This window comes from Hippocampus guttulatus, chromosome 12 (assembly GCF_054856545.1).
Source record: "Hippocampus guttulatus isolate MCC_2025c chromosome 12, RoL_Hgut_1.0, whole genome shotgun sequence".
Lineage (NCBI taxonomy): Eukaryota > Metazoa > Chordata > Actinopteri > Syngnathiformes > Syngnathidae > Hippocampus > Hippocampus guttulatus.
Window position 1 is genome coordinate 2147294 of NC_141272.1, and position 18821 is coordinate 2166114.

At 43.7% G+C, this 18821-nt stretch overlaps 2 protein-coding genes across 7 annotated transcripts in view; one reads left to right on the plus strand and one right to left on the minus strand.

The window, feature by feature from the left end:
- Window positions 1-129: 129 nt before the first annotated feature.
- Window positions 130-18491, minus strand: rcbtb2 (regulator of chromosome condensation (RCC1) and BTB (POZ) domain containing protein 2). Of its 5 annotated transcripts, none has more exons than XR_015102510.1 (13): window positions 11094-11499; window positions 9977-10118; window positions 8703-8853; window positions 8239-8405; window positions 7998-8156; window positions 7504-7611; window positions 7289-7431; window positions 6724-6914; window positions 5766-5892; window positions 4596-4735; window positions 4388-4518; window positions 3659-3894; window positions 130-1242 (listed from the first exon to the last, which is right to left on the minus strand). XR_015102510.1 is itself a non-coding variant. In XM_086125924.1 (12 exons), the coding sequence occupies exons 2-12, from the start codon at window positions 10100-10102 to the stop codon at window positions 3754-3756; spliced, it is 1584 nt and encodes a 527-aa protein (XP_085982050.1). In that variant the 5' UTR covers window positions 10103-10118; window positions 18412-18491; the 3' UTR covers window positions 2848-3753. The 5 variants fall into 5 exon arrangements, 3 of the variants coding, with proteins under 3 accessions (XP_085982050.1, XP_085982051.1, XP_085982048.1); XR_015102509.1 differs by having other exon boundaries at window positions 130-2053; XM_086125924.1 differs by lacking the exons at window positions 130-1242; window positions 11094-11499 and adding an exon at window positions 18412-18491 and having other exon boundaries at window positions 2848-3894.
- Window positions 11913-18821, plus strand: part of fndc3a (fibronectin type III domain containing 3A) — a 45010-nt gene continuing 38101 nt past the window's right edge. Inside the window, exons 1-3 of one of the 2 annotated variants that reach the window (XM_086125917.1) lie at window positions 11913-11961; window positions 12431-12568; window positions 16946-17089. In XM_086125917.1, coding sequence (XP_085982043.1) covers window positions 16979-17089 — 111 coding nt within the window. In that variant the 5' untranslated portion in view covers window positions 11913-11961; window positions 12431-12568; window positions 16946-16978. Of the gene's footprint in view, window positions 11962-12009; window positions 12202-12430; window positions 12569-16945; window positions 17090-18821 lie in introns of those variants that run through there. The other variant, XM_086125916.1, reaches the window with a different exon arrangement.

Below are 18821 nucleotides of genomic sequence, written 5' to 3' on the forward strand. Positions count from 1 at the left end.
TTAATTTTATTTGACAGTGTTCTCACATTTGTTACCAAACTAATGTGGGGCGGGGGGTTGGCGGGGGGACTACAAAAATATGGAAGCCTGTGGAATGATATTGACTGATATGGAATGATACCGAAAGCATTCTGTTTTTGTGCTCAGGCCAAAGCCACGTCTAATGCCCGCGAGCATTTATTCGGGTACAATATTTTTGTACAATACACTTTAACTGAACATCATTGAAGTGCAGTTTTTTTTTTTTTTGCTGCTATACTTGAAGTGTTAATCGTCCCACGGTGTACTGAGGCAACCTGTCACGATTGTTTTCCCCCCAAAAAACAAGCTCCTGACACGCAAACATGCGCGGGCCGAACAAAAGCAAACAAACAAAAAACAAAAAAAAAAAGCGTGCCCTAAATCCCAAGACTGCTGAAGCGCCCACAATGGCAGGAAGCATGTCCGCCCGCCCGCCCCTCCCCTCCCTCGAGCTGCCCCGTCCCTCCTCAAGGCCAAGACTGAAGCCTCGAATGGCGAGCTATGTCAGGTGACATAGCTTCATCGGCATCATGTTGGAATTCCTGCGAATAACATGAAGGGATTGAATAGTTCCCACATTTAGCACGTTAGCGTGCAGTTGCGCGTTTGGCTTGCTTTGTAGAACAACCCCCCCCCCCCCGCCTCCAAGCCACCTGCCCCACCCATACATCTGTGCAAACAACCACGCTAACAGCTTTAAACTGTAACAACGGAAACATTTGTGGTTTTTGAAAGTTCACACATCGAGGCAAAAAAACCCAAAACAAAAAAACAAAACAGCAACAAAAAACAATAACCGAACAAACAGGAAATTTTGTCATAAACATGCCAGGCCGTATCATATTGGACCCCCTACCGGCAACCACAACATGAAATTAATTTTAAATAGCAAGGAACCAAATGAATCAAAATCGAGCCAGGGGAACTTCAAGGTCACAATCACTTCTTGTTAATGTTGCTAAAAAGTCCCCACATCCCTATTTTTTTTTTTTGTTTTTGTGTTTGTTTTGTCACTTTGTGTTTGTTGTTACGTCGTGTGTACCTGATGTGGACTTTTTTCAGCATTTTTTGGCCACGACATTCATCAAGGAGGAGACTCGGTGCTTGGTGGTTGCGCCTTCTCTGCAGCATGGGTATACCAGCACTGTTTTTGACTGGGAGGAATGTCGGCGCCATTTGACTGTCGTTGCTGGACAGTCCCGCGGCGCTTGTGTCTTGCGCCTGTAATGGGCAGCATTTTTTAACAGCCTCGCTTTGTTCAGCGGAGAGATCGGTGCTGTTGAACGGTCTGCGACTGGATGGATGTAAGTCTTGAGGAGCCGACGATGAGAAGAAAGGAGCGTTAGCGCGGAGCGCCGATGCGGATTTGGAAATGGGAGTCGCGGCTTGGAGTTTGAAGCGGATTACGTGGGACAGGAGAAGTGAACTCATCTCTTTTCGTCAATGGACGCTACAGCTTTGTTGTTTGCTTTCAAAACTTAGCTTGTAGCAGACGTGTGCACATTTTTCAGCATGACGTCTCTGATCCACTGGTGAAAGGACACTTTGATCCTCTCCTCTTTCATCTATAACTGCTTCAGACAACAAAGTGTATGCAGAATAGTGGTGAAGATTGCAGGACTGTTTGTTCCTATGTGTTGTGTTGTGTTATTTTTGTTATTTTGACTTCAAAATGGCGCCGCGAGAGTGGCTGCCTTTCCAGCAGCTCCTATATTTTGTTGTTCTACTTCTTCCTTTCATAACTTTGCTGCTGTGAATTGGGAATTTCTCCATTGCGAGACTAATAAAGGTTTTCTTATCTTATCTTATCTTATTCAAGTGCCAGGTTTGGGGTATTTGTTTTTTAAATAATAGATGGACTGATGCAAAGTGGAAAAGTGTTGTGTGGTCTGACGAGTCCGCATTTCAAATTGTGTGGGGAAATTGTGGACGTCGTGCGGGAAGTTGGAAAGCCAGCATCTGTGACGGCATGAGGCTGCGTTCGTGCCAACGGCATGGCTAACTCAAGACATCTACGGAGGCGCCAGTCATGCTGAAAAGGAGACACACGCGTTACGCTGTCAACCAAGCAACATCTTTTTTGAGCGCGACAATGCCAAACCACCTTCTGCACGTCACAACAGCGTAAAAGAGTGCCGGTCCAAGACTGGCCTGCCTGCAGTCCAGACCCGTTGAAAAATGTGTGGTGCATTATGAAGCGTATAAAATACGACAACAGAGACCGAGGACGTGTTGAACAGCTCAAGCTGTACGTCAAGCAAGAATGGGAAAGAAGCCCCCTGCATTGCTTCAACAATTAGTGTCCTCGGTTCCAAACGTTTATGAAGGTTGTTAAAAGGAAACGGTGATGTAACAGAGATAAAATGCTCGGTTAATGATTATGTACGAAAAACAATTGTGTCAGTTTGAACATGACATATTTTGGTCATGTCCTCAATGAAATACAGGTTGACCGTGATTTGCAAATCATTGCGTTCTGTTTTTTTATCTGTGATGTCCCGACTTCATTGGAATCGGGTTTGGGTTCAGAAGCAGCAGACTGCTGCTGCCTTGTGCTCTCTTGAGTTGATTACTTCAGATGACATTTCGCCTAGAAACACTTGAGACTTCCTCATCTCTGTGTCGAGGCGTGAGCGTGTTTGTGATGAGTTAACACATTGCGTGTGTGCGTGTGTCTGGGAATGAACGCAAGTGAAAGCAAAGTGCGAAGCCCTCAGCACCTTTTGGGTGCATGTTCAACCGAGTGGAAACATTTAAGGCGACGGTTCTTCCAATTGTTCTTGTTTGGAATTTTGGCCCAATGACGGCAAGAAAGGACACGTTCGATTATGGTTTTTGCTTGTCTTTTTTTTTAATATAGACTACGTGAGATAATAATAGTGCAACTCGTATAAAGTGTAACTATTCAGTAACATTTGCAGTCCTACCACGTGATTGTTTTTTCTTATTATTTTTTAAGTCAGCGTCACAAAACAAATTATACAATAATAAAATGCATGCGAGGTACATAACACAAAGGGTTGTAAAAAATACCCTGAAGGGCAAGGGAACCACCGTGACAAACAGTTGCGTGTGTGTAGGTGGACATCACACCATTAATAGCCCCTTTCACACAGCCGCCTTTGTCCGCTGACACGGAATGGCGAGGGGGGGAGGGTCTGCCGGAAAAGCTATGAATGCCTTGATTAATCTTGTTACGGCTCTGATGTGCCAACATGGCGCAGTGGCGTGCAAAGGATGGTTGCTGCACGGCCTTTTTCAACCCTTATAAATAAATACAGCAACGCCTTGAGATCCGAGCGCGCTTCATACGCCCGCCGTGAGCCGTCGGCGAAGCGCAAGGACGGACAACACATCAGGTCTGTTTCAGGGTCAAGATTCCCATGTTTGCAGCTTACGTGAGATTATTAGTATATATTTTTTTGGTTTGTTTAAAGTTAGAATAAAAACCCCGCTTTTGAGGCATATGTAGCAATGCAACCCCAAGCACAAGTTCTTGCCATCGTTTTTATCCGTTTTCCCGCCTCACAGGTGCACTCAAACCACAGTCAACTCAACGAGCAGACCACAAAGCAGAACCTTCGGTCTTTGTGGTCTTCACCTTTGGGGAAAAAAAATATGATAGTGCTTCGTTTACCTTGCTTGGTCTGTGTCGGACCGCCGTTGGAAAGCGAGTGAGGTCATCACAAGTGGGGGGGTGGGGCGGGGCGGGTATCAGGCTTTGTGGCGGGGTCAGTTTCTAAAGGCCCCATGGCGACTGGCTTTGCCGATAAAGTTTTTGAGCAGGTCGTGGTCCATCTCGGCGAAGGCCTGGGTCTGTGTGACTGATGTCAGGTGGTTGATGCAGAACTTGAAACAGAACTCCTCCAGGTCCTAAAACGATCAAGACGGCCCAGTCTGGTCAGCGGCAAGGAAAGCCCCGGTCACTCTGCTGAATTTCGGGCATCCTAAAAATGAGCCTCGAGCAGCTGAGGAGGAGGACTGAGGGGACGTCCGCACGGGAGCGAAGCTCAAGGATAAACAAGGGTAGATGTTGGTCTCCCCACAAAAAATGGGACAACAGCAACAGGAAAAAAATGAAAAGAAAATGTTTTCAACTGAGTTATACTCGTGATAGGTTACATTGATGGCGAAAAACCTTTGGAAAGGATTCCTCTCGGTCTCATCGATTTCTAATCACAAAAAAACAGCCATTTGAACAAGGATCGGCGATCCACTGTTCGTATGTATAAATATCAAGAAACAAAAGACAGTTTCTCCCCTCTCACGGATGCCCGCACTCCTCATTTCTCTCCTAACAACTTGAGTAATTTCCTTGACCGCGTCTAAAGGATCGACAGTGTGCGGGGGTCTTCCAGGAGCTCACCCGGGCTTCGTACTTGACGGCGGCCGAGAGCAGGGTGATGGCGTTCTCCTCCGAGATGCCCCTCTTGATGGTCTCCTGGCACAGCCTCTTGAGCCTGCTTTCCCGGTAGAAGGTGGCCAGGTCCAGCAGGCCTGCGAAAGCCGAGAGGAAGGAGCGCGTTTGACGCCGTTGGCTTGCCCGGTCGGTGCGCGCATTGCCAAGTCCTTACCCACAGCATCCTCTGGTGGCAGGTTGATGGAATCGGTGTAGAGATACTCCAGGAAGGCACGATACACCAGAAAGGGAAACTGGTGGATTTCGATGGTGTCCTCATCTGTTTCGTTTAGCAGCACGCGGAAATATTCACACCTGGAGAGAAATAATGCACAAAGAGTCATGTGTGTGGTTGGATTGTAGCTGTCAAAAAAAAAAACGGTGTGACTGTACGATTTAAGGAATCGGTGAAGCCTCAATGGAAAGGGAAAAAGTGGCGTTGCTAAAATTATGGGGGGAGAATACAATGTATAATATACATTTTTCAAAAATGATGCTTGTGTACAAGGCCAAAAAAAACCCCCCGACGTGCTGCTTGGATTAAAAAAAAAAGAAGAGAAAAACTACAACCAAAATAAAATTCAGATTTTAGTCATACATCCACATACAAATGTGGCCTGTATCCGTACAGCACAGGTAGCTGAAAAAACAACGACTTCCTCAGTTAAAGCTCAGCTCAAGCGCCTCACTGGGCACGAGATCTTTGCACCGCAGGTGTTTTTGAAGTGCAGCATATCCGTGTTACTCGGAGGCTGCCGCCACCACCGCCGAGGCAGCAGCAGCAGCAGACTGTCTGGCTCCTTCCGGCGGAGAAGAATGCAGATGCTCCGTGTGCAGAGAGCACCGTTATAAAAAGACCAATGTGGAAACAATACGTCTGCCTTGGCCTCTCCTTTTTGACACCGGCAGGAAATGCCGCTGCGGACACACGGCTTTTTTTTTTTAATGTTTGTTTTTGTTTTTTCAACCACCGCACACTGGGAAAACTTTTGACACTCTCAAATGAGCTAATCTCAGATTGATTATTATGACCCCTGCAAAATATAAGTGACAGCCAGAAAAAAAAAGATAACACTGACAAACGTATTGGGTCACAAGGGAAGAAATGCAATCTGTGTTAAAAAAAAAAAATGTTATAGCTGTGTAAAAAGGTTATTTAAAAAGACAAAGTGTCTGTGAGTATTTGTTGGGGTGGTTTTAATGGCTTACCATTTATCAAGCGTTCCCACATTGGTGTAGCACACAATTGTCCGAAATGTCTTGCTACTTCACACTGAGCGGGTCCTGATTGATTTTTTTTTGTGCGTGTCCAAACAGTGCTTTTGCTCATGTAACATAAATGTACCTTATTTTTAGCAGCGCTTTGTGCACATGAATGCACTTTCCGTCCACGAGGAACTTCAGATCGGAAATCTCAGGGCTGTCAAACTCCTTTTTTAGTGACTGTGCGACAGTCAGGTAGTCGTCGCCGTCTGTGGCAAATGGAGGGGCAGGGGGGGCAAGAGTAAAAATGAAACAAACCAAAAAAGGGTCCGTTAAGGTTTTTGAAATCCTGTCAACGACATAAATAACGGTTGTGAGCGTGACATGTCTGCGGTTGTGAACTTGCGACTGGAATCAAACGCTATGAGCAGGAAACAGACTTTCCTGTTTCCATTTCTTCGAATGCTTCCACTGTCACAGAAAAGAGACTGCTTGCATGACAGCATCGTGCCACAAAGCAACAAAGCTGTCATGAAAAGACTCCCTTCTGTCATGGTTTTTTTTTTCCACTTCATATTGATATGTAACGCATGCAGAAAATGGGAGGAAAAAGGTTTACTAATAGCCGGATCGAAAGGGAAAAGCACGTAATATTACAAAAAGAGAAATAAGTAGAATAATACCCACGTATACGGAGCACAGCGGCTTTTATTGATTTTTTTTTAGTACTCCACAGCTCCCCTATAGTTCGCAGTCAATGAATATAAACACCACAAACAAATGGGGGTGGGGGGGATATCAGAGGTTACCATGGCAACAACACTGACGCCAATTGTTTTTCGTCAACATGATGCCATTGTTGTTTTGAACACTTCTTTCGGGGCCAAATGGTAAAATATGGATCCATTTGGCATTGTCAATATGATAAATGGGCAAAATGATTGAGCCACGTCGATAAGGCTCATTGGGCGTACATGATTTTGGCAGGCCTCACACGCGGCTCTGCTAACTACACTTTTTGGGGAAAATAGCCATGCTTCGAAAGGCACCTTAGGGTGATTAACGGTGAGATTGACTCATAAATGCATCTGATGCCTTACCAACAGTTAGAAGGTGCCACGTGACGGCGGGCGTGGCGAAGCAGGCAAAGACGTCGTCGGTGCAGCTGAAATGCGTGACGTGCGGGTTGGTCACCACCTGCCCGCGACACTGTCCCCACATCAGCACCTGCCCGCTCTGCGTCTTGGCGGCGGACGTGTGGCTGGTGTGGCACGCCGCCACCTCCACGATCCTGTGAGGATCACGGCATTACAGCGCTGCCTTGAGATTAGAGTTTAAGAACTCGCGATACAGTTAACCAAAAAAAAAAAAAGTATCAGCTCAGCGGCGCAAAGTATCATGGTCTCTGGATTTCACAATGCTGTGGATCTTAAAGATTGGTGGCCAAAACATGGCTAATCCAAATTAACATGCACTCATAGAGTAACCAGCAGAGGGTGCTGGAACTGCACAAATGGAAAGAAAATACTTTGAGGCTCCGCTGTATTTTGTTCTTCAATTCAACTAACAAATTACCATGTCAAATGTAGATACTAAGCATTTCAAGGGTTCTATTAAAAATTCAAGCACTTACGTAATTACCATGGTGTGTGGGTGTTTACGCACCTCTCCTTGTCGGTGCTGATCGGCGTGGCGAGTGAGTAATTGTTTTTATTGCCGGTGCCCAGCTGGCCATAGGAGTTTGCTCCCCAGCTGTAAACAAAGCCATCGTCCGTGAGCGCTAACGTGTGCGCATAGCCGCAAGCCACCTGCAAGGCGGGAGAGAAAGGGCCTGGGTGGGCTTGCTGATTATCATTCAAAGGCAAATGTCTCACTCTTACCTGGACAACCTTGACTCCCTGAAGAGCTGCAACCCTGCACGGCGTCTGCTGGTTGCCGGTATTGCCCAGACCTAACTGACCGTTGCAGTTGTAGCCCCAACCGTAAATCTGCAACGTACACATACACACACACAAAGAAATGCTAAGAGTAATTCAACCATTGGCAATTCACGATTACGGAATTTGTCGACAGCCAAAGAAACAAATAAAAGACCGCCAGGTCTTGTTCATTATAATGTCTGGTGCCACAAAAAAATGCATCATGTGACTAAATGACAAAAAAGAAAACCTGGAATGTCTAAAAGCACCATTTTTGGCAATACAATGCCACAGTATTTGACAATGTTTTCCGCCAGATTTCACCATTTTCCCACCGCAGGTCAGCTCATGAAATTTTGAAAAAAATTATCACCTCAGCATGACTGATGGACCGACCCCTGAAAACATACAGTTACAAGTGGATTTGCCAATGAGAGCCCAAATCATCAAATTACCTCGCCGTTGTCCAACACAGCCATGGAGCACAGTTGCCCACAGGCTATGTTGACCACCACTTTGTTCTGCAGGCAACTGCTGACCCGGCGCGGCGTGGGTTGGTTGGCGGTGGACCCTGATCCCACCTGGCCTGAGTTGTTGTAGCCCCACGCGTACACCTGAAGACAGGGGTGACAAGTTTGCCGGCTTTAAAAAAAAAAGATAGTTGGAATGACGAAAAAGATAGTACGGGAATATTACCTCTCCTTCTGTGGTAAGGGCAATGGTGTGGTGGGAGCCACAGGCCACTTCGGTAACCCTCTTGTTCTGCAGGTTGGTGGAGACCAGGGCAGGGATCAGCCCATGGACGGTGGTCCCGTTGCCCAGCTGACTGTAGCCGTTGTGGCCCCATGCGTACACCTCGCCCTCTACGCAGAAAGAAGAGTTTCCTTTTTCCAGTCTGCTAGCTATCATTAGCTTTGTCGCGCACACATTCGTGTGCCATTATTCGGAGTCAATTAATGAGACGGTCATTAAGATCCAAGTATGGACAGAAAGTCATGTTTATTGACGTTGGCCCTTTAAGAGAGGTCCACATTTCCCACTGTGGAACTGAATAAGGAGAGTACCCTGCTCATGCTCGCACAAAGCAACAAAACGTCCACAATAATAACCGTTTAAGCCTTTCGCATGTATTTTTGTGACACAGTCAGGTTCCGGGTTACCCGAAGTGGCGATGACCACGTGCGGTCCGGTTCCGTAGCTAAGGGACACGATCTTCTTGCCGCAGAGGACATCGATCCTGCGCGGCTCGATGGTGCTCTGCAGGTCACCGAGGCCTAAGCAGCTGCTACAGTTGGTGCCCAGACCAAAGACCTGCGCGCAGACAAGAGGGCACCGCATTTCAAAATGCGGTGGTGTAATGAAGCAGATGTCGTGTGTGTGTGTGTGTCTTTTTGTGCTTGTTTATTAAACAGCAGAAAAGTTGCCGACTGTGGCTCTCCTTTCCCCACATGCAGAGGGCATTGAAGTAATTCAGTAAGATATAAAGTAAAATTTGCTATTAAAGGGGTAAAAGGTGTCCCTCGGCGGATATTTTGATCTGATTTGCCAGCAGAAATGTGAGATATGAGCGTTGAGGTAACTTCAAAATATGCAGCAGTTGAGCAGCGAGTGCGTGCTTGCTTCAAGCTGTTCACTGCCACTCCGACTTGATGTTTACTTGACTGAACCTACTACTAAAACTGAACCTAAAATCAAGAGAATCCCAGGTTTTGTATTTCACCATGCCACATGCAGGTAACTTTGCCTTAGGGAAGCCCACTCGCTTAATGCTAACCCACAACACAAAATTCCATTGAAGGCCTAATGAAACTAGCTTCAACGTTACAGTAGTCAAAAATCTTGAAGCAACACGTTTGAACACAAAGAGTGCAGCAACATACGCAGGAGTAGCAGGATTGCCTACTGGCTTCTCATGATGCACAAACGGATTAATTCTTTACATTTTATTTAATTATGTTTTTATTGTATGTGTCTATAGAATCGAATCCTGCTATTCAAGTGCTTTGTTGGCGTTCTTGTGGGGTGACTGGAACGGATTAACTGCATTTCCACAGTTTTGTGGGGAAGGGTGTCTTGAGTTAAGTGTATTCAGTTAAAAGGATGCTCACGGAGCAATTTCAACCAAGGCACCACACTTCTTTCCAAAAGGGCCAGTTGTATATTTGTTAAGTGTTTCACCATCTTCCACTTCAAAGCATTATAGTGCTGTGATTTATTTTCAAACAACATTGTTTATCAGGACAAAACAAATTAGCAAGGATGAGCCGGTCGCACCTCCACCCTCCTCCTGCTCTTTCTAGAATTAGGTCCTGGCGTCTAAAGATAGCGCCGTTCCATCTGCTTAACCTTCCTGCCTGGCCCCTGCACGTCGCATGCATGCATCTGACACCTGGCTCCACACAGAGCACACAAGGCAGAAACTCGCCGCTCTTACCTCGTCGTTGACAGTGACATAGAGGGCTTCGTTGGCGCCGCTTCCGAAAACGCACGCCTGCCGAATGAGGCCGAGTTCCTCAGGCGGGAGGAGGGCAAACACTGGCCACTTCCCCACGTCCAGCATGCCACTCGCGCAATCACTGTGGCACAAGTAAGGCATGTAAACAGCAAACAATTATGTTCCAGATAAACAGCTGCGATTTTTTGAGATTAAACTTGCAATAGCACAAACTTGAAATCATTATACAACGAACCGAGGAAATTCACTGACTAGCAAAAATCTGCAAGGAAAAACATAAAAAGGTTTGAGATGGTGGCAAAGTACAATTTGGAACTAAATGAAACTCTTCAACTCACATTACCATACTTGTCACAGCGAATGCAAGGAAAATTAATATGTGGCTCCTGCGCCTTCGGTGATATCTTGATATTTTCAATACAAATGTCAAATGTCTATGAACGAACAACTGATGGAGTTTTGGTTAATTCTCGACTCTTAATTTTTTCCTATGCATTGTACCTATTATAAAAAATTATGTACATTAATAAGTCATTATTTTTGCCTTATTCGCTCAATTTTACTCCTGTTGTATTACTTAACATTTGTCCATTGTTATTCAACTAAAATGAGTCTTTGTGGCTATTTTCTGATGAAAATAGCAATCTAATTTTCAATGTAGTTTTCAAATTTGTTATGCTGAGATTTACCGACAGTTTCCTGTCGCGACTGGAATCACTTAAGCAGTCAAAACGTTCTGAATATTTGTCAAGAAATAATCTCTAAAAGACCTGCTGAATAATGAAGCTCGTTCCAAGTACATCAAGTGATCTTTGAACATTTACGCACAAACCTACTTAGTTTACATATGTCACTAGCGAAGTTCAAACACCGTAACGTTTAACGTCATCAAGTTGTTCTGACGTTGGCAAAATATGAACGCTTTCCTTCGCTGAACCCATAGCAACACATGCTACACTTGTGAAAAAACAAAAGATTAATGCACTTTGCCAGTCGCAATAGTCAGTTCATTAGCTCGAGATGCTAAGATAAAACAACGTATTAAAAGGGCTAAGCTAATTAGCATCACGTGTGGTGTTGTTCACTTTACGGTTACCTTGCTTATTGGAGACACAAAATAACTAAAGTACTTGGTTTCTTGAGAGACGCCGTCTACAAGTTGGCCGCGGGGCTCGTAAAATTATCCTGGTGGTCACAAATTTAGCATGTCAAATGGGCGACGGGTTCATAGCGAAAGCAGTTTGTTAACAGCGCAATTTGCAAGTGCTACTACACATTAGATCGTCGGAGCTTCGTTAGCTTCTGCCCGGTAGTGTTACTTCCGGCATCATGAAGGGACGTTCAAAGACATTGCGAATTTTGCAGATGTAAACAATCGAATGTAAAACAATTACACGCCCATTTGAAAACAAAAACTAACAAACACAAAGTTAAAAAACTACAACTATCAACATGACCTATTTAGTTTCGTAATTGACGTATGTATCATGAGCTTACTTCCTTTGGATGCGGCCGAGTGCGTAATCGAGTGGTGCTACTTCCGGCTTCTAAACGTTACATTCATAGACATCAAGGGTTTTCTTGTTTTATGCCAGCGGTTGGCATGAAACTTTCAGGTGTAACATGACGGGGTGAACAAGATCTACCTACATTTAATTTGAAACATTTCAATCAATCTAAATAATTTTCAAAAATGATTCTACGTTATTTTTTTAATCTATTTTTCTTCTTGATTAGATTATCTCTCTCATAACAAACAAAACATAACTACATATGTAATTTCTGTCTTTTAATGTACACCTTCTGCAAGCCTGTTTAATCAAATTTCAGTTTCACTGAATTGGTTAGAATTCCTGACGTGAAAAGGTTTTTTCCCAGCCCAGTTTCAGCCGCTCGTCAGACTCGATTGACACTTGTCACAGTGAACCACCCCACACGTCTACAAAAGTTTCTTCCAAGAAAAGGTACCATGGAAAACGTCGGAATCGAGCTGATATGTTTGAGGACATTTGTACGTTTAGCGCTATTTAAACGGAGCCGTCAACGCTTCAATTTACTTTCTATATAAATTGGAGCTTCGCCATGATTTGCTGTAACGCGCATGCGCACAGAATCGGACCTTAAGCGATGGCGAAATTCCTGCTTTTTATACAAGGAAGACCAACCTGGGAAGCCAAGTTATCTCGATAGAATTGACCACTTGGGTGAGCCTTGACCCAATTAAACGGTCTTTCGGCTTCACTCGGAAGCCTTTTGAGACGAAAAAGAGAGAAGGGGTTTAAAAAAAAAAGAAGCTTCGTCTCGCTCACTATTAGCAACGTAGCATCAGACGGCTAACGTTAGCATGTCCCCCAACTCTTCTTATTTGGCTTGTTGTTTTGTAATCGCGAGCGCACACTTGTACAACTGTTGATGTTTTTTTCTTTCGTCCAGGTGGTGTGGGAGGGTTCGCACCGAGGGGGAAGTTGCTTCTCTTTGCAGCCCGCTGACGTGGACGGCAGAAGGAGAGAAAAAAAGGCGACAAATTTCAGTGCGGTGCATCGCTTTATCGTCCAACAACCGTCTGATTGAGTGAGTAACGTTAGCTGCTCTCTTTTGACATAACACACTTCCCCCATTTGCCATGAGTCATCGTTTAAAACAGCATTTGGAAATAAAATGACATATACAAACGGTTTGCACCTGCTAATGGTTCCCGCAGCCTGCGAATAAAAATATGACACCTGTAGCTAGAATAATCTTGGCAAAACAAGTACTCCTGTAGAAACACTGCGGCCGATAATTGCGAAAGATGCGAAACCGAAATTGTAAAACAATAAATAAATAAAAGGTTCATCAATGATGACAACACAAGTGTGGCGTCGACATATTAATGTATGTCTATACTATACTGTAAATCAGTAAGAAATTAAAGTAAAGTGCATATTATAACAGTAATGCAAACAAATCTGTGGCTTTAGCACTTCAACATATCCAATTTTTCATGTTGCGTGAAGCATGACATGCAAACAAGTGGACTGCACTTCTTAAACACTCAGCATATTTATCTTCATCAAAATAAGCACATGTAAATAGCCTACATTGAAAAACAAAAACATCCTGGCGATCTTCAGTAATGTCACACATGCTAAAGTAGGAAAAGTAAGACTAAGACTATACTGCTTATATGAAGCAACGTTTTCCAATTTCAACAACCAGCAGCCTGCGTTGAAAGCGGCGATGGCTGCACCTCATTGATTAAATGACGAGCAATAAACAATCAGTCTGTCTTCGTTTTCATTCATGAAATCAGACGTCACATCATATGGCCACCTACAGATGTATTTATCCTCGGAATATATGACAATTTATCAGGGCGCTTCCATTTTCAAATCTTTTTGGTGGAGAATGTGTCAGTAGTGCCCTATGTGCAAACCTCAGAAACACATCAGTCAAACCTTTATTGTACATGTGCGGCACACATTACACTGTTGTGGTTGCGCACACGACAGGTCGTCTATTAGCACAGGCATGACTTGTATTTATCAGCCTCTCTCTCTCTCTCTCTCTCTCTCTCTCTCTCTCTCTCTCTCTCTCTCTCTCTCTCTCTCTCTCTCTCTCTCTCTCTCTCTCTCTCTCTCTCTCTCTCTCTCTCTCTCTCTCACTCACACACATCATCACAATTACGAAAATGAAGTTGTTTGCTTTCAAGGTTACAGTAGTTGTATTATGAGAATAGAGTTGTCTATCTTTTAGATATAATGGTGTGTGTGTGTGTGTATGTATGTATATATATGTGTGTACATATAGATATAATTTATTTTTTTTAGGCTAATGTCAAAATAAGAAGACAGTTGGGGTGAGAATACACAGGGCTTGGCAAGACAAAGTGGCAAAAATAATTAAAAGTCATCAACTCAGGGAAAATTAATATTAGGGCCACACTAATAGGAAAAAAAAATTACAACTACTATTCTTTTAGGATAATGAATATTCTTATAAGTGTATATTTTCTAAGATTACAGATGTAATATTACCCGAATATACTGTAAGTCATATACTTTCAAGATAACGTGTCACATATATTTTTGTTAAAGGTCGTTCTGTTATAAGAAATAAAGTCTTAATTTCTTAAAATAAATAAATAAAATAAAGAGGAAAATGTGCATTTTCAAGAAAAGAGTCTAAAAATGTCTTATTTTTTTTCTAGATTCAGTTTGTAATATTCCGAGAAAAGTATTATTTTTCCAGGAAGCTATTTCTGACATTTTCTTTTTTTTTTTCCAGCTGTTAAGTTGTAAAATTACAAAAATGAACTTCTAGATTGTAGTCATGTTTTGCTAGACAATACTATATTTGCCCAAACAGTCATCTATGAAGTCACATTTAAAGATTAGGCATAAAATTATTTGAATGTTTTGTTTTCCAAAGTATTACAGGTTTTTTTTGTTTGTTTTTTAGATTATTCGCAATGTTATGAGGGAAATTTGATTTTTTTTTTTTTTTTTTTAAGGATTGAAAGCCATATTTTCTAAATGCAAACTCTCGTATATTCGAATAAAGTCTCAATATGATGGGAATAAAGTACGTGACAACTGTGTGGCACCAAACCTCATAGTTGCACTGAATAGCATTATAAGTAGGTGCATAACAGGTTTCAGCCAAACCCATCGAGTAGTACCTGAGAAGTAGCCTGAGCAGTGTAATTACGGCAATCTCTTACAAAATCCTTACCAACCTTTTTTTTTTTTTTTTTACATAATGGGTTCAAATGCAGTCCGTTTTGTATGGTGCCCTGAAAGACGCCCATCAATAAAATGAAATGTTTTTATGATTATTTTCACTTTCACACTGCGTGTTATGAAACTGAGAGCCACGTGTCACTTATTTCTGTCAGATGCAGTCCACACTCCTCAGTGATGATATACATTGATCACATTTTAATCAAGCTCTTGACATGCGAGGGGACATGCATTTCCTCTTTTAATTGCTAAAGCAGGGATGGAATCAAGTCACACAAGTAAATCTCAAGTTGTGGCATTCGAGTCTCAAGCAAGGCTCAAATCTTTTTGTCACTTAGCCTTTTTTTTTTTGTAAATGAACTAATTTCAAAACCACCCTTAGCCCATGCACTCTTTTTAACCTATTTAATTTTCAAATCATATTCATCCCATGTTCTGTTTTTAACAGATTTATGCCTCATTTTAAAACCAACTACTTTATTTACTCTTTGTAATCCATTGTTTCTAACTATATCGATTAACAAAATAGACGTGCGGCTTGAGAGTCGACACCTGAACGTCAGCCACCCTCAAATTTTTGCATCTGATCAAACTGGATAATCAATGCCTTTCTGTGAAATGTGCTTCTTTTTTTATGCGAAAATATATTTTTTACAAACTACGTTGATTTCTCTATTAGGCCTCTCGCACACCAACCGATGCAGATAGAGAGGCTAATGAAGAGCATTAGTGTCGCGGTGGAATAACCTGCAGGCTATGGATATTTGATTATGAACAGTGGAGCTCCACATGTGGGGAGACAATATAATAATACTCGCAGGCATACATTCTTGATCCTCTGAAGAACGACTGATATTACTGTGGCTTTCTGAGGGGTGATGTTCTTATCTTTACATCTGCATTTACTGCCCCCTGGAGGCCAAGTCACGCGCACCAAAATGAGCAGAATTGAATTGACACGCAAACCATTTACAATCGGGGGTGAGTGTGGTTGGCGGGGGTGTTGGAGCCTGGAGCGGATTAATGGCATTTCCATTAGTTTCCCTGGGTGAACATGATTTGAGACTCATGTGTCTTGAGTTGCCGCAGAACAAAAAAAATCCAACTTGGATCTCAAGGCACCACTCTGGTAAAGTAGCAATACGACATACAGTACCGCAACATGGTGTGGCAGTGGGTGGCCGGATCTGGCTCGGTACCCAGAAATGTAATTTTGCAACGTTGCGGCGCTGTTTACCTGTATTTCAAATCTCGAATCGCAGCGCAGTCAAAGCATGTCAAAGTGTTGGATTTCGGAGAAGGTGTCAGGTGTTGTATTGATTTTTGGACTGTTGCGTAACGTGAAAGAGTCGGCGGGCCAGCTGATTGCAGGCGTCGGGGGGCCAAAGAGGCGCTCTGCGGGCAGGCCTTCCGCCCACCCCTCGCATTTCAGTTCATTGACCGTCGCATTGTAAACGCAGCCGTGTCGTTTCAGCTTAAGACTGGGAGGGGCTAAAGCGAACAGATAAGCCAGATCACTGTGAGCTTTAGGAGCGCAGGCATACCGCACTGTAATTAGGTTCAAGGACGTACGATTCATCTCTCTCGCTGGCATTTTTTGGAAAAGTTTCACATCTTCTGTCCTCCACTGAAAGCCTGCTCATTGTTTTTTTTCCAGAATGAATCCTATTACCCATAATTCAAGTACCTTACCCGAGTGGTCTTGAGTTGGTGTGCAATCGCTCTCAGTTGAGCAATGTGTGCATTTCCTTCGGTACTTTTTCCAGGCTGATTGATTTGATCCTCTCAATGGAAAGTAGAAATGAGCCCTTGAGAACTAGAGTGGTCTAACTCCACAATCTTGTCTCTTTTTGCATTGACACCATAATTCTATTTTTGATACTATACCTGTAGAACATACCTTGACACCAGTCCTTAAACGATACGATGCAAACACCTAAAACATCATTAAAAGGAGTGGACTCAGAAGGCAATATATGCAACTTCAAATTTGTGATAATATTAACCCTAATATTGGGGAATGGAGAATGTGATGTATGTTTCCATTTGATGAAATAAAATGGAGACTTGACACGCAGCCACTCTGGAAGCAAAACAGTCAATGATGCGGTATCTACAGTTTTTATAGACGCGGTACTCTTTTCGGACCGCTGCATCATGCAACCTAACAAGTGACATGTCTGTGGCAGTAAATTCGCCCAAAGTAAACACTGCGCCTTTATTGCAGGAGACCCTCTCTAGTGGTGTGAATGTGGGAAACATGGCAGACCACACCCCGCCTCTGGAGTCCGGCCAGCTTCTCAGCCCTGAACTCCCCATCCTGGCATCACCTCCGCCTCCAGCCATGGTCAACGGGGAGGGCCCCCAGCAGGTACGCTCACGCCCATTTCACATCGTCGCTGAGGGTCCCCCATTTTGCCCCCTTTCTGCCCCTTTGAATACCACTGGATCTCATATGCGAGTAGGCGTATCCCTGGGGGTACAGTGCAGTGAAAAAGTATTTAAAATCCAAACCTACTTGTCCCTGTGTGAAAAAGTAATTGCCCCCTGAACCTAATAATGGGTTGTGCCACCCTTGGCAGCAATAACTGAAATCAAGTGTTTGCAATAATTGGTGATGAGTCTTTCACATCGCTGTGAAGGAATTTTGGCCCACTCTTCTTCGCAGAATTGCTTCAACTCCGCCATCTTGGAAGGTTTCATTTTCCACAAGATAATTACCAAAGCATTCGATAGCTGCTACTCAACTTTCTGCAATAAGTCAGTTTTCACACTGCCTGTATAAGTCGTCATGTTCCCTCATTTTTATATCCCCCGTGTCCGTCAACGTTGTTGGATGTCAGCATGGAAGAAGCCAGTTTGAGGCACTGCACTTATTTATAGAAGTGTCTGACGTCTTCTGCAATTTGAGGAAAGATGTCAATTTGCAGAATGTTGCACGCACAAAGTGTTTTATTCTAAATTGGGTCTGCAGTGTGGGTTGTAATGGGGTATATTAGGTTGGAAAATCTTCAGATTAGACGAACCTTCGTCACGTCTTCGTCAGTCTGATATTGAAGAAGTGTCATCATAGCATATACAGTACTCACTAATCAAATGAGAGCTGCTCAATTTGTCATCTTGTGAAACCTGACGCGCCCGGCCAATTGTTTCAGATGCTAAAAACATGCAGATTACTCAGAGTCACTCCTGAAACACCTCAACCGGATTTGATGACGAATTTCTCGAGAAGCAGATGTGCGTCTGATAACGAGCACAGCTCCCTGAGTGGGTATCGTATAATGTAGCTTTTTTTGGGGGGGAGGGGGTTGTTTTAAGTGCCAATTTAAGTGAGACTGAGTGGCCGTGATGTGAGGGCTGTCGTTATTGGCTGCTTTGATTTCTGCAACTTCCCAAATAGCGCGCGGTTCGCATACCCTACTGCTTTTTCCATCGTCACTTCCATCTTGTGCAATTTGTTCAGATAAGGCTCAATAATATTAGCCACGGTCCATGTGGCTTTCCAGCCGTCCTGTCATTTTCCACAGCGGGGAAAAAAAAAAAAAAGTCATGCCGCGCCGCGAGGGTGATCTCATGGAATTCGGCTGCCTTGTTGACGGAGAAAAATAAGAGGTCGCCCGATTGCCTGCGCACGTCACGCATCCGTGTGCTTAACGTTTTATGCCAGCCAGAGGAATAAAAACACGGTTTTACCTTCCCGCTTGACGTCATCGCCGCACCTCCTGTTCGGGCCAATTTGAGCCGCTGCGTGTGCATGACTGCTGAAGGGCACTGAAATGTGTTCTCATGTGGCGTAATAGCACGTATCTGATAACATGTCTGTGTTTGTCTTAACGTACAGTCACCTCCCTTAGATGCGTCAATATTTAAATCAATGATTGACAATGCGACAAACAAAACACCTTGACATATTTCCGGAAATAGTGGCCAGGGAGAATTAGTTCAATCAATAGCACTTATTTGGAATTATATCAAAGAAATAGCATTGGGATAGTGACGGAGCCCTGCGGACCCCCCCCCCCCCCCCCCCGCGCCCCCAAATTGCCTTCTGATGGCAATAAAAAAATTATATGCAGACATTGTCATTCTATCAGATGAGCTGC